The 15,155-nt window shown below is 31.0% G+C and overlaps 1 protein-coding gene across 1 annotated transcript; it reads right to left on the bottom strand.

Moving 5' to 3' along the window:
* Positions 1-1,938: 1,938 nt before the first annotated feature.
* LOC139526355 (uncharacterized) lies at positions 1,939-13,896 on the bottom strand. The gene is made up of 10 exons (XM_071321491.1): positions 13,807-13,896; positions 13,111-13,212; positions 10,819-11,018; positions 10,154-10,499; positions 8,823-9,014; positions 8,205-8,467; positions 6,428-6,677; positions 4,547-4,883; positions 3,599-3,640; positions 1,939-2,607 (listed from the first exon to the last, which is right to left on the bottom strand). The coding sequence occupies exons 1-10, from the start codon at positions 13,894-13,896 to the stop codon at positions 2,315-2,317; spliced, it is 2,115 nt and encodes a 704-aa protein (XP_071177592.1). The 3' UTR covers positions 1,939-2,314.
* Between the last annotated feature and the right edge of the window lie 1,259 nt (positions 13,897-15,155).

Genomic DNA, 15,155 nt, shown 5'->3' with positions numbered 1-15,155 from the left:
TATTCACCGTTGACCAGACAATGTTTTCTATGAAAGCAGTCGAGTGTTGCACAATGATTTGCCTAAGGCGAATTTTAGTGTTCCTGTGTGTTTTAATCGTCCTTAATTTCGCTATGTAACAGATAGGAATTTAGAGGATGATCATATAAAAAAAAACTGATTCGTGCGCTTCGGAAGGGTGATCAGATCCGGATTCTCACATACAACGTCAAATTGTTTATGTAATTTAAAGGCCGGTGACAGTTTTGATTTGTTAAGTTTCATTCGGGGAAGGGTAAAATAGTGTAGTGGACATATCAGCTATTATAAGTTAAAAGATATGTCATAATGAACAATCAACCTGTGATGGAGTCCGTAAGATTTACGTAAGATTTACGAAGGATAATTTTAACTAGATATTGAGATAAGACGTGGCACGGTACTTGTCTATCCCAAATTCATGTATTTGGTTTTCATGTTATATTTGTTATTCTCGTGGTGTTTTGTCGGATGCTTGGTCCGTTTCTGTGTGTGTTACGTTTCGGTGTTATGTCGTTGTTCTCCTCTTATGTTTAATGCTTTTCCCTCGGTTTTAGTTTGTTACCCCGATTTTGTTTTTTCTCCATGGATTTATGAGTTTTGAACAGCGGTATACTACTGTTGCCTTTATTTAACTAGATTACAACCACTCATAAATTATATGCATGCTGTAGTTTTCTATTTAAAATATAACTGTTGAATATTGAGGTTTAATTTTTCTTACAAAAATGGTTAACATTGTTATGGCAACGAACTTTTCCTTTTAAGCCTCCTCTCCTTCCTTAGATGAATCAAAGTTTCCTTCAAACATTTGGCAACAACAAAAAGATCAAGGAATAATTTTATTTAAAGTCACGGTCAGATATATTGAATATTTTCTGTCTGTTAACAATCCAAACTTTTTCTGATTGGGTCTAGTTTATATATCCTCATCTGAATAATATATTTTTATCCTTTTTACCAAAAGTATTACCCAATGTTATCTCGGTTTAACGAATCCTGTTTGAAAAACACAACATATGAGAAGAAACGTGGTAAAATGCGGACGCTTTTATTGTTCTACACCTGGTTGTTGGTTAGTCTCGGTTCAGATTATTGACCATATAATACACACGACAACACATAATATGAATTAATCTGATTTTACCAATGTTCAAAACTTATACCACTAAGAAGGCCTACACATGACACATACTTAATTGTCTAACCAAGAAAACTAACAACATTGTAGAAAATATTTACAAGTTTTAAGAACGGCGAGAATATATAATTTCAGTAACTTAACTTGTGTTTCATAGCGAGTTCAAATATAACTATTATTTACAGATAATTGACAAGGATTAGTTTATCCTTCAAAATAAAATTAAGGCTTAAACGCTACAGTGCTTTCCTTCTGAAACGTTGTATCTGTAATTGAATGAAACTAAAAGTGCCTTTACTCAATTCTCTAACCGATTCTTTTTTAAATATTACAGTTGAATCACAACAGTAACAAGTTACCAGGAAAATAGTATGTGGCGTTTTCTGCTTAGTGGTATATTTACACATGTATTTGTGTAGTAGAAAGGTCTAAGGCAGGATGCAATTTATTTCATCTACATAAGCGATGATATTTAAATCAATACAAACAGATCGTTTAGATATTTTTTAAATGTGTAAGGCACTAAATATATATTCTTAACAATCAGGTTTCAATTCTACATTGGCATCAAAAGCTTTTTGTACGGCATCGGCTTCATTTCCCATGCGTATCTTTTTAAGTGCCAAAGATTAAAAATAATTAAATGATACAAATTGATACATCAACCTGATTATGTTATTATAAATATTACAGTTTTAAATCCCGAAGGAACAATGTCAATTGATTCGTCATAAGCAATGACAAACTTTTATAAACCAAGCAAAAAAACACAGTATGTCTTTTAAACATGTAACACCATCATCTATTTTTTCATGAGACAAAACAAAACAGGTAACATGTTGTTCTAAAAATTCAAACTGACGAATACCCAAAAGAAAAATATCCATAGACTGTTTAACATTTAAATCATATATGCATTTTTGTAAATCATTTTAATCAGTATTTTAATTATAACTATTAGCACAAAAAGATTCACAATTTACAAAAATGACAGCATTCAAAGACGAGGGACGAAAGGTCCAACAGGGAATTTAAACTCATAAATCGAATATAAACTGACAATGTCATGGCTCAAGAAGAAGAAAACAGTACACTAACGATCAGAGAAATATGATATTTTTTCCATATTTTTAATGCTTAAGGCATTATATATTTTTAACAATCAGGGTTGAATTCTACATTGTCAACAAAAGCTTTTTGTACGGCATCGGCTTCATTTCCCATGCGTATCTTTTTAAGTGCTATAACCAAATTAAACACTAAAGTCTCATTAGGCCTTGGAGGTCGCCATATTTCGAACATAGCGGTTTTAAAATCCAATTTGGAATCTATGTTCGACAGTTTCTCATCGGAGATATTCAATTTGACTCCAAGTTTATAACATTCATCTTCACTGAGTTGTTGTCCGAGTCGAAATAATGATGATTTTCGAAGGACAGGAATTGTACCTTAAAGATTAAAAATAATTAAATGATACAAATTGATACGTCAACCTGATTATGTTATTATAAATATTGCAATTATTGAATCCCGAAGGAACTATGTCAATTGATACTTCATATGCAGTGAAAAACTTTTATTAACCAAACAAAAAACACAGTGTGTCTTCTGAACATATAACATAATCATTTCTTATTTAACCAATCAAAACAAATAAACATCTTGTTCCAAATATTCAAAATGACGAATACCCAAAGGAAAACTGTCCATAGCCTGTCTAACATTAAAATCATTTATGTATTTTTGTAAATCACTTCAATCAGTATTTTATTTATAACTATTAGAACAAAAAGATTCACAATTTACAAAAATGACAGCATTCAAAGACAAGGGACGAAACGTCCCAGAGGAAATTTAAACTCATAAATCGAATATAAACTGACAATGACTTGGCTAAAGAAGAAGAAAACATTAACAATCAGAGACATATAAGTATACACAAGACAACATAGAAAAGTAAGGTCTTAGCAACACAAACATCTAAAAATAAAATTGAGAATTGAGTGATCCCAGGATCTTATGCTAGTGTAAACCCGATAATAAGTTTAATTCGGTAGGTCACATTCTTAGTTAGCGGCATCCCTTCTCTTTGAAAAGAACTGAGATTAGACCTAAAAAGATATGTTTAGGTTTATTACGCCATTTGTTGAATATGAAAAAGGTATTTGATACTTTGATAACATTTTACATATATAGTGCTCTTTCTACTAATAATTGTTAGTATAATCATGAGAATATAACGCTACTTCTTAAATGAATATGTTTTCACTGTGAAAGGACACACGCATTTGTAAAAGCTGAAACAATAAATAACCATTAAGACGTTGAGTGAAAAAAAATAGTCATCACTCAAACTGTACGATCATCAATATACTTAAGCTTTTAGTGTAACTTTATTTAAATAAGTTTTCTTTTCGATTTAACTAATACTAAACTTACAATGTGAATCATCTATATTTACACGCACATCTTGGTTTTCATCTACAAAATAATTAACTGATTAATGCTTTAAGTATAGATTTAAATTCTATTATTTAATCATCAATTTGTTGATTTTATTTCAAAAAGTATAAATGTATAAATGTAACTTTTGCTGTAGTGTAAAGGCAATAATAAAATCAACGGTACCAATTTTGTTGCACCAGATGCGCATTTCGAAAAAAATATGTCTCTTCAGTAATGTATTTTGCTTACTCAATCACCATGACTATTCCGTTATAAAGCACTTTTTTAAATGTTTGTATTCGATCTTAAGCCTGGTTAAAAACTAAAGACCACATACTATGGATTCGAACAAACTTGCTCTAATGATGACAACGATAACACTGTTTATTTGTTTATGTATCTTTTGTTAAATAGAAAAGGCTTTTGCTAAATTTAACGAACTGAAAAGGCTTCTGTAAATCAAACAGACTGATGATAGTGCAAACAACTCTATTACTGTTTATTTGTTTATGTATCTTTTGTTAATGCAAATTTAAAAGACTGCATTCACTTTCAGACAATTGGATCTGACATTTCAACGTTTTAATCTTGCTTTTGAACTGTTTCATAGATAATAAATACTGAAATACACACCAAAATACCGAGCTCCAAGTGTAATTCCAAACGAAGTGTCGAAATTTAATGGTACAATCAAATGCTTTAGAGAAAGAAGAACATTGTTATTAAGGTAGCGAGGATGTTGTAAACATTATTGGTTCATATTTCTGTTAAGACACTGGTGAGATTTTATAAATTATGATTCGCAGCTAAAAGCTCTGGAATAAGGAGTTGGGAATTGGTTAGACAGGATGACAATCTGGTAAGAAAAATGCATTCCTCATTTACCTTTACTTGTATATGTAACAAAGACATTAAAACAGATAAATAAAAATAAAATAATACCAAATAGTTGTCCATCGATTGGTAATCTGACCAGTTCTTCAGTACCATTTTTGATTGCTACTTTTGTAGATGTTGCTACTTTAACCACGTTGTTACATAAGACCGACCATATTCCATGTTTGTGTTTGTTTTCTAATTTATCAATAACAGTTTGTTCAACTATTTTCTTCGTAGTCCTGCCTACAACGACGTCACCTATAGGTGGTTCTTGGTGGTCAGAAACAATATAAAACGTACGATAGTTCCCTTTCCCTTTCCCTTTCTTGTTATTGTTGAATATGATGTGTTCGTTTGAACTTCTTATTGTGTCTATCTGAAAATTTCCTTCTAAAGAAATCTAAGATTAAAAAGAAAAGATATATAAATAAAGACAACAATAGTGTACCACTATTCGAAATTCATCAATCGATTGAGAAAAAATTCTGGGTTACAAACTAAATCTGAAATAAACACATCAAATTTAAGACTACGTGTACGGCATAACAGAAACACAACATAAAATGTAACAGATACAGAAACGAATTTCAATATTACAATGGCCATTTTCCTGACTTGGTACAGGATATTTTAAGATAAAACCAATATGTTTACGCGATCTATATTATCATTTGTTTGATGTAAACGTAATGAAAAATGTGTACTTCGATATGAACATTAATCATGAAGTATCAAATCACGTTTGATATCTTCCAATATAAATGTTGTCATTTTTTTCCGACGTAGTTGGTAAAGTTTCGGATAGTTCCCTTTGAACTTAAGGACGCTTAGCTATGGCAACATAATACGTATGCTCGAAAATCATGTCTGTGATTGGACAAAATGCTGGCATGGTGGGTGATGTAGTTGTGTTTGAAAAAAAACGTCTTGTTAATTATACCGTGATGGAAAGCAAGTGAAAAAACTATAAATATTTGAACTAGATCTTTTCTCCAATAGCTCTTTGCTCGGGACAATTATAAAATTTGTAATGTAAACTTTTTTGTACGAACGTACATGACTTTAAGAACGCACCTACGCATGTGAGACTTCCGCGGGGTACGTCGGATATCTTTTTTAAAGATAGTTCTTGTTTATAAATTAACCGTTTGTAAAATATGAATTATTTGAAATAGTATCGATTTTCTTATCAAAGGGATAAATGACCTTGGCCGTATTTTGGACGACTTTCTCAATGCCCTTCAAATTTAGATTTGTTTGGTTTTATAAATATCTGAGCGTCACTGAGGAATCTTATGTATATGAAACAATCATATGGAGTATCAAATTATAAGGCTTTAAAACTAATAAGGCTAGCAATTTTGGTGAGGAACTTTTTCGGTAAAGGAATAAAATATCTTGATGATGCTAAAGCTAGAGAACACCACGATTTGTCAATCATTGCTTTATTTGCAATTTTATATTAATTTTGTCTTGTAATGGTTTACGCACTACATATGAAAGGAAACAAATTTAAACATTGTTCTATATTTAAAGATATAGGTTTCCCGACAAACATTGTGTAGTTAAAAATCAACATTAGATTTCTTCCTTTCATAGAGTAAGTTTATGTAATAGAGAAGTACTACGTGACACTGAAACAGGTATCTTAGATAGCATATTCAGTACGTTACTTCAGTCTGTTTTCTGTGAATACCAAACAAGAAATGCAAACATTGAAGACTATAAAATTGAGAATGGAAATAGGGAATGTGTCAAAGAGACAACAACCCGACCAAATAAAAAAACAACAGCAGTATTAATTATGTATTGCAATAACCGAATTGAACATATAGTTAAGACTGGAAACGAAGCATGTAAGTACACTTATGGATAGCTTAAAACTAGAATATGATGGTATTTAGTGAATGTAATTCAAAAATGAACATAACTATATAAGTATACCTTTAGCGTTTCCCCATCTTGAACTACACTGTCTCTGTATTCTATTGTCTGCAGTCTAAACCCCTTTTGTCTCCAATATTTCCTTCTCCTTTTCCCAAAATGTTTCAATGCTATTTCAACTATTAAGGTCAATTTATTATCTGTCTCCTTCTTCAGACCTGCAAATATCTCTGTCGGTCTGTATTGGAGAACAGCCAACGTTGCGGATTCTGCACTGTTCTGGAAATTTTTCTTTGATCCAACAGCAAACCTGATTCCAACCAAAAACATGCATTTTTAAAGGTTTTAATGGAACAATTATCATAGTAATTGCCAAGCCAATTACAGCAAACCTCATATTGCAAAGAAAGATTCAAATATTTTTGTATGCCCATTTACTGAAGATTGATAAGTAAATCACTTACACTACACCAAAAACCACAATTATAGCGAATTACATTTGTAGCTATTGATTATGAAATAACCTCAAGACATCAACTGATTCATCTATGTTGATAGATTTTCAGTTTTAAAATGTCAAATGTAACCGAAATGAAAAGTTTTGAACTAAAAAAAATATCATTTTCATGACAAAAGATACATACACAAAAACATATTCATAGTAGAGTCATGACATACATTTTTTACGAAAAAAAATATTGAACCCGAAATAAACAGTTAGCAGTATGTCTATTGGAAAGTTGAATTTATCTCGTATGACTTCTAGAATAGAGGGACATGTAAACAGTCAGGGGTGTTACCTAAACAAATAATTTTTTTACTTAATAGAGTTATTTAGATTTTCAATAGAAATATAGACTAAATGTAGTTTTCATGATTTTCAACAACATTTTATATCATAAAATAAAGAATTTATCAGATTTGAGAGGAGTATAGAGACAAGGGGTTACTTTGAAAATAATGACAAAAATATTACTTGAATAAGTTATTTTAAAAACAATTGAAAAAATAGCAATTACACTTATCTAAGGCACATATGTAATTGATTTAGGTTACAAATTATAAATAACTTCAGGTCTTAATTAATTCACAAGTATCTATCTATTTATATCAGTCTGCCTTCAAGATTTTAGAGGAAAATGATAATTTAATAGTCCCAAGAGACCAATCTATGACCCAGAAGCGTCGGTATGAAAGATAAGTGCGTCGGAAAGTTAAATAGTGTTTCTGAAGAATAAGTTATTTATCAAAGGAAAAATAACCAGATAACTGTGAAAATTATTTGTAGCTATTAAAATCTGTATTCTTGGACACCTATAAAAATAATATTCAGCAAAATAACTTATATGAGTTATATTTAAATTAGCCTCGTTTTCAACATTACTTGTATAGGTAATTTTAATTGTTACTTGTTTAAGTAATGCCCCTGACTGGTAAACATAACAACTAAAGAGTAAGCAACACGAAGCATAATGTTAGGCAGACTAAATATTGTTTGCTTTAAGTTTGATTGGATAGATAATCTTTGAATTATCTAGTGAGATGGTTCATTGTCATTCATTCTGAAAATATCGTGTTCTGATCTTAGCATAATACGAACAAGAAAAACGCATGTAGAGGAGATTTGTTTGTTCCGATGCGGATGCAGATAGCGTGTCCTCTAGGTAACTATCTTTTTTTTATCAAAATATTATTTATCACTCATGTCTACAACCTACTTACGTTAACGTTGGCTACCAATTTAAATTGTTTTGAAGTGTTTGCTGTGTTTATAATGTCGAAGATATGTTAGCAGTACAGTGTTCTTTTATCATGCTAACATGTGATAAAAACCTACCATGTAAAATGTGCTGCACTGAATGATATCATATTCCCTTCAATTTTTATATTTGTTGGACAAATTTCCCAATCTTTTTCTGTTTCTGGAATATCTTTATGTGAGGCTATTATTATCAGGTCATCGACAACTACAGTCAGTGAATGCAGAGGAAGTTTCACATTTACAGGTTTGACAGGTTGGGTTTTATTCTGCATTGTTAAATCTAAGACATTGGTGAATAAGACCGTTTCCTCACTGTTCCAATCATTCGTCTCAGCTACCTCAAATAGAAAATCGATGCATTTTTTTTTATTCCCATAATGTTTGAAGTAATAATACAAAAAGTCGCTACAACATTATTTCATAAGCCTATAAGAAACTATAAAATAAGATATTTAAACATCCTTCTCAAGAAATGAAGATGTGCTATATGGAAAATTGAAGAACAAAGACTCCTTTATGAAACATTTACAAAAAGAACATTGCTTGCAAAACAATCATTATGCTAAATATTGTAATGGTAAAACAACAGATATATTATTGTCTCCACATTAAAAAAAACCACTAATGATTAAATACTTATAGAAATATTTTTCTGTATTCTTAATAAATTATTTTTATATACATGTATCCTACATTAAGCATTAATTTTCCTGGTGTCTTAAATGCTCCCTCGGGTATGTTGATTTCTGCACTACTTTCTGATTGGGGAATAATTTTGACTGCTTTTTGCGTAACGTCAAACTCTTCATGCCGAAGCTGTGATAATACGACGAATGTGGCTGTCTTCATTCTTGTTAAGTCTATTTTGATTTCAAATTCCGTATACTGAAAAATAGTATAAGTGTCCATATCTAAGCCTTAGTTCACAATGATTAAATTACAATTAAATTGAACTACAGCTATTGGTATAAAGTCGATGGAGTCATAACTGAACGACTTCAGATACATTGTTCATGTTGTTTTTAGGCATACATCGGTAGTTAATAAATAATAAATTTAAGATACATTTGATTACACACATGCCGGTTCTATGTCGTAATGCCCATTGAAACGTGTTGAAACATAAGAATGAATAGAATGGACATATACATGTATATACAAATAATAACATCACCAACATAATTTATTTGTGTTGAAAGTACAAACCGAGAAAAATTTTAAGAATAGGAAAACCCCAAAAAGAGTAATTAGTACAGAGAGCTTTTAGAAAAATTAAATAAGTAAGATAGTAAACAAAGTTCCAAGGTACGTTTCTGTTTGGGTTTGCATAACAAAAATGTGTATTAGACCTGAGAAGTCACGAACTACATGTGTTTGAAGATCAAGCCCAGTCGCTTAATTTAAAGTTAGCTAAAACAGGTACCATTAATGACGTGTGCGAACTCTGTCTGTGATATTATATCACGTTAGGATAGTTCAATAATAATTTTTAATTCATTTTTTTCTCTGCATTTAATTATTGAGCTGATGTACACAATTTAGTGATACCCGTCTCATATGTCAATTTGTATTGCCATTAATTCAAACCTGAAATCATTACGCACATTTATGCATCGCTTCGAACAATTTGCACCGCTAACTAAAAATTTAACAGTACAATACCTAATTGGCAATTAGATCCCACATTAGGGCACATTCAGGATACAAAAATATCGCGTGCAAATTTCACTAGTAACTGTTTTCATTACTGAAAATGTCATTTTTATGGAACAACTCTCAAATGCCTGAAAATACCTCGCGGAAAACTTGATTTTTTTCAGTTATTCAGTACGTGTTCAGTACACTGATCCGCACATTAAATATAGTACTTTTCGGTACTGACTCGGTTATGAACAAGAAAACGCGTTTGCTTTTGAACCTATTCAAATCATAATATTATCAAGCTAGAAGTAGACAAATATGATCACTGTTGACCAAAGAAAGAGGACATGCATCTGAATAACTGATGATTTAAACAAACTAACCTCCTCTGCGTGCTCTCCATCTGTAACTGACTGGCCTGTAATATTGCCTTCTACGGAACCATCTAACGGCATAATTACAACTAACTGATTTTCGTCAACAAACCCTAGTACAGAGATGTCCAACTCCAAATATTTTGGAGTGTCACCCCATGTTTTAATTTCGTAAACATCGCTAAAAATTCGGTCTTCCAAACCAAGATGTAGTGAGACATCAGTGTATTCTGGGATAATTTTAGAACAATATAAGAAAAAGTTGGTGCTTATATTGTCCGTATTGAGTGTTATGTCTGTAAATATTGAAATATCTTCACCAGGATTCACGTAGCAGACTCCAAAAGCATTGTTCCTACAATAAAAAAAAACTTTGATAGTCTGATTGCAAAACGACTTATAGATATATATTTTTCATATTTGTTATCATACATAATGAAATGTGCTATTGAATATATCAAAATGGTATGAAAAGCAAGGCAAAGGTACAATCACAGTAAAGAGACAAAACTCAGAATAATTTAAATCAATGCGCGTAAAATGATGTTGATATATTATTATCTCAAAAGAAACAAGGGAAAACAAGAAATAACTATCAGTTTTCAAAAAGATAAGGTTGTTTCAGAATTCAAACATGTTAGTGGTAACAAGCATATTGGTGCTTATCACAATACCCATAATTATTCTCGGCTTCTCGTTCTAGGTAGTTGATTAATATTTTCATGATGTTCTGATCTTCTTTGTTAAGGATATCGACATCAACACCTCCAACTGCCCAGTCATCAATAGTTACTGATGATCCTAAACTGCACAGTAACTCTACAACTGCAGTGTCTTTCTTTGCAACCGCTATGTCTAAAGGACTTTGTCCTTTCTAAAAAGAAAGTTTTACTTTTGAAAAAAAAATTATAAATAAGTTGCATCTTAATTAAAGAGAAAGCCGGACAGTTTGAATTACATTATGATTTTGATACTATATGATCTAATATCCGGTGACTTTTTCCCGAATTTCGGTTTACATTAGCAAACAAGATCAAATCTATATCGTCTAACAAGTGATATTTATGAGATTCCAAAAATAACACGGTCCTAGGTAGAACCAATACAATAATGAACTGAACGGATAATCCTGAACATATTTTAAAGTATCAATTGACATCAAATTTCAAATCAATCTACAATTATTTTTTATATTGGGAAAGCCAAACACAAAAATCTTGTATGAACAGTCATTTTAATTTATCATAAATATAAAATATGTTTCATAATTATACAACTGTATTATCGTACATTACATGATTTTCATAATTCACAAAAGAAAAACTAACTACATGTACAACAACAAATAGAAAATATGTTAGATTGACATTTAACATGGACCCCAAATTAACAAAGAGAATATAAAAACACCCACATTGTTTAAGTTAATTTGTTTGTGTAAACGCTTATGGTCGGCCTAGCTTTCAAGGTACATATGACTGCCCATATGTAAGATCCATAAAGGCTGCTAATAACAAGAGATTGTGTTACCAATGCAACTGACGATGCTACAACAAAGTATTTTTAACAATAAAACACATTGCCATGACTTTGATACGCTCCGTATATGTTTGCAAAATTATCATATTCCTGCCGTACATTGTAAGAAATGTTTTATCTATGTTCTTGCTGATTTTAACCCTATGCATTATTGTATTTGCAGTATAGATACATGTTAAAGTTTTACTTACATTATTGAAAACATTTATTGTTGAATTAAAAGCTACCAGCGCAACAACTGATTCAATGTTTGAATTTTTGACAGCTTTAAATAACGCAGTTTCTCCATCCTATGAAAATTGAAATACAAGAACACTGACAGTGTTAACAGCTATGCAATAAGATATCATTCTTATTCATTCAACATTGATTTCAATGTCCTTTCAGATTTAATAAAAAAACAAATAATAATAATTATTAAATGTATCAGGTCTTTTTATAAACATGTACATGATGTAGCTCGGATTTTATTTGACTCAAAAAAACATATTCAAATTTGTATGTACAATTCGTAAGAATAACATTTACGGTACCAGTTTTCCAGCATCAGCACGCATTTCGACAATACATGTCTCTTCAGTGATGCTCGTGGCCAAAACATTTGAAATCCAAAGCTTATATAAAAGATACTTTGTTATTTCTGATTTACTTTTTTGTTTTGAAATGGCACTGTGCATGTACCTTGTCATAAATATGATTGCTATGCACTTTTCGCTAAGAAAATTAACTTTTCTTGCTTTGTCATGGCATCTGAAGCCTGCTGATTTGATAGCTTTTTTTTTATAATTACCATGTGTAGTTTGTTTTGTGATATGGCCTATCGAAAAAAAAACCAGACTTTTCGTCGGTTTTGTTTTATTATGACTGTCTATTTATATGTAGCAACATTTCAACAGCACTTATATACGGAATATATATCTCCCAATATATACGATATTCCCAGTTTTGTATTTCCATTATGACAATGAATGATTACCTTAAAACAAATCTTGCTGCTTCAAAGAAATATATCAATCTAAGAGTTCCAAACAGTGAAGAAAACGTTTCTTCTACGAATTTACTGCTTTACAGAATGAGGATAACGAATATGTTCCTTATTTCATAACACTACAATAATTTCCCTATTTGCGAAAGTGATCTACCGATAAACTATTTACTGAATTTGAAATAACATAAGTAACACGACGGATGCTATGTCATGTATGTGTTGATCATAATTTGATCACACTTCCAAAGCACCTGGGATCACCCCCAATTTTTTAGTTGCTTTGTCTTAAGATTTCTATGATGTGGCTTGTGTAGTATTATTTTTCTGTGTGTTTGTTCTATATCTTTTATGTGACTATTATTATTACCTGAATCAAGTTTGCTCTTGAACATTTTTTTTTATCGAACTTGCATTGTTTTAGTTCTGTCAAACTATTTACCTCATCTCTTTGTTCAATGTCAACTCCATGCTGTGCTGCTGCGACAATGATTTCTGACAATCCTTCAGCAGAACTTGCATAATGCAGACAGGTACATCCATTCTGATTCAAAATAAGAGCAAACAATTGATACACACACTAAGTGTAAAGATTTTTTTATCGCAAATTGAAGAATTTGGATTATATCTAAATAATACCATTAAATGTATGTTTCTTTATAATACGTTATTCTGATTGGTTAACTGAACATCACATGTTATTCCGTAAACAATTGCATCAGACAATAAAATTTATCATGCATGATGACACGAGGTCCCACAATAAAGTGCACAGGTGAATTAAATAAAACTGCATAAAACTCGTGTTTTCATGATTCTAGCTAAAAAAATGTAATTATAAGTATTAGTATTGAATGCTTCTTTTTGTAACTTTATAGGGTTGTAAAAGCGTGGACCGTGCGTACATTTTTAGAATGAAGCGCTTCCGCGCTTCATACAAATTGTACTTCGGTGAACGCTTTTACACCCCAATAAAGTTATAAAAAGAAGCATTCAATTCTTAAATATAATCAATGTTTATATAAGGAATCCATGTAACAAACGATTTACAAATTTGGTAGCATTTTGTTTCTTAAAAATAAAATTGAAAATAAACTTTTCAAATAAAGCATGGTGTTTAACCCTTGAAACTGTATACCTCGTCCACATACTCTAAATCAGATCCTCCTTTGATTAGTTCTATTGCCTCTTTGGATTTTTTCTTCCTTACCAGTGATATCAGTTCCATTTTCAAATTACTTGATATACGTTATCTGTTATAAAGTCCAAAGGAAAAAAGGAGTATACATTCATACCAAACGATCAACTGCACTTAGAATAGGGCGAATTAATCAAAACTCAAACAATATTATAACAAACGTAGAGGGAAAAATATAACCAACGGCTCCAACTGCTCAAACGTTTCATCAATTTTCATCCTGTACAGGAACGGCACTCCAAATAGACACTAGTGGAGCAGGATCTGCTTATCCTTCCAGAGCACATGAGATAACCCCGGTTTTTACTGGGGTTCATGTTGCTCAGCCTTTAGTTTTCTATGTTGTTTCTTGTGTACTTTCATTTTTCTGTTTATCGTTTTCATGGTTAGCCATGGTGTTCTCAGTTTATTTTTCGAATAATGAGTTTGATGGTTCCTCTGGTATCTTTCGCTCCTTTTTTGCTCACATAACAATATTGCCTGTCAAGACATGTAAATGTATGTGTTCATCGCATTCAAGAGTTAAAAAAATTAAAGGAATTAAATTGAAGGTTTACCTTAAAATAACTACGTAATCTTACCATGACATGTACGATATTTTCACAAGCACCTAGAGTGTTATAACGTCTTTACGCAAATCATGTATGCAAGAGTTGATACTGTTTTATGTATATTCCTTCTAAACTCGAAGAAACTTGAACGTTGTGTGATACCATATTACTAAAAATAAGCATATTGAATTTTTATCTGTTTCTTTTTTTTGCAATATTTTCAATAAAATCGTCACCTATACGCATAAAACATTAACCATATTGATCGTAAAAAAGGCAATACGTGATAGTGTTAAGACACATGTAATCGGGCATTTGTTTCGTATACATGACCGCAACAGTTGTAAGTTGCTATTTAATTCATTTGTACCTAAAAACAACAAAGTCTAGTTGTGTTCATGTATGCTACAAACTTCATTTCTAACATTCATAAACTTCCGTTTATGTATATATTAGATTTAAACAAATATTAAATTGTGTCAAAGAGACCTAAAATCAATAAAAAATGTCATTTGTTTCTTTAAGGTGGTATGGGTGTCCTACGCTATCTTGGATTGTAAAAAGACAGAGAGTTTAAGGTCCAGATTTTCTATCAAGTTATTAAATGTTGATCCAGGAAAGCTGATAACACACTTTTTATTTCAAAAATTATAAATCATAATCATCAATAAAAGAATATAACTTATAAATATTATTAGTTGTACAAGTGTAGATTGTGTTATTTGGTTGTTTTTTGAA

The sequence above is a fragment of the Mytilus edulis genome, chromosome 6 (genome assembly GCF_963676685.1).
Source record: "Mytilus edulis chromosome 6, xbMytEdul2.2, whole genome shotgun sequence".
NCBI lineage: Eukaryota > Metazoa > Mollusca > Bivalvia > Mytilida > Mytilidae > Mytilus > Mytilus edulis.
The sequence above is the reverse complement of the archived record's forward strand: the minus strand, read 5'-3'. Positions and strand labels throughout refer to the sequence as shown.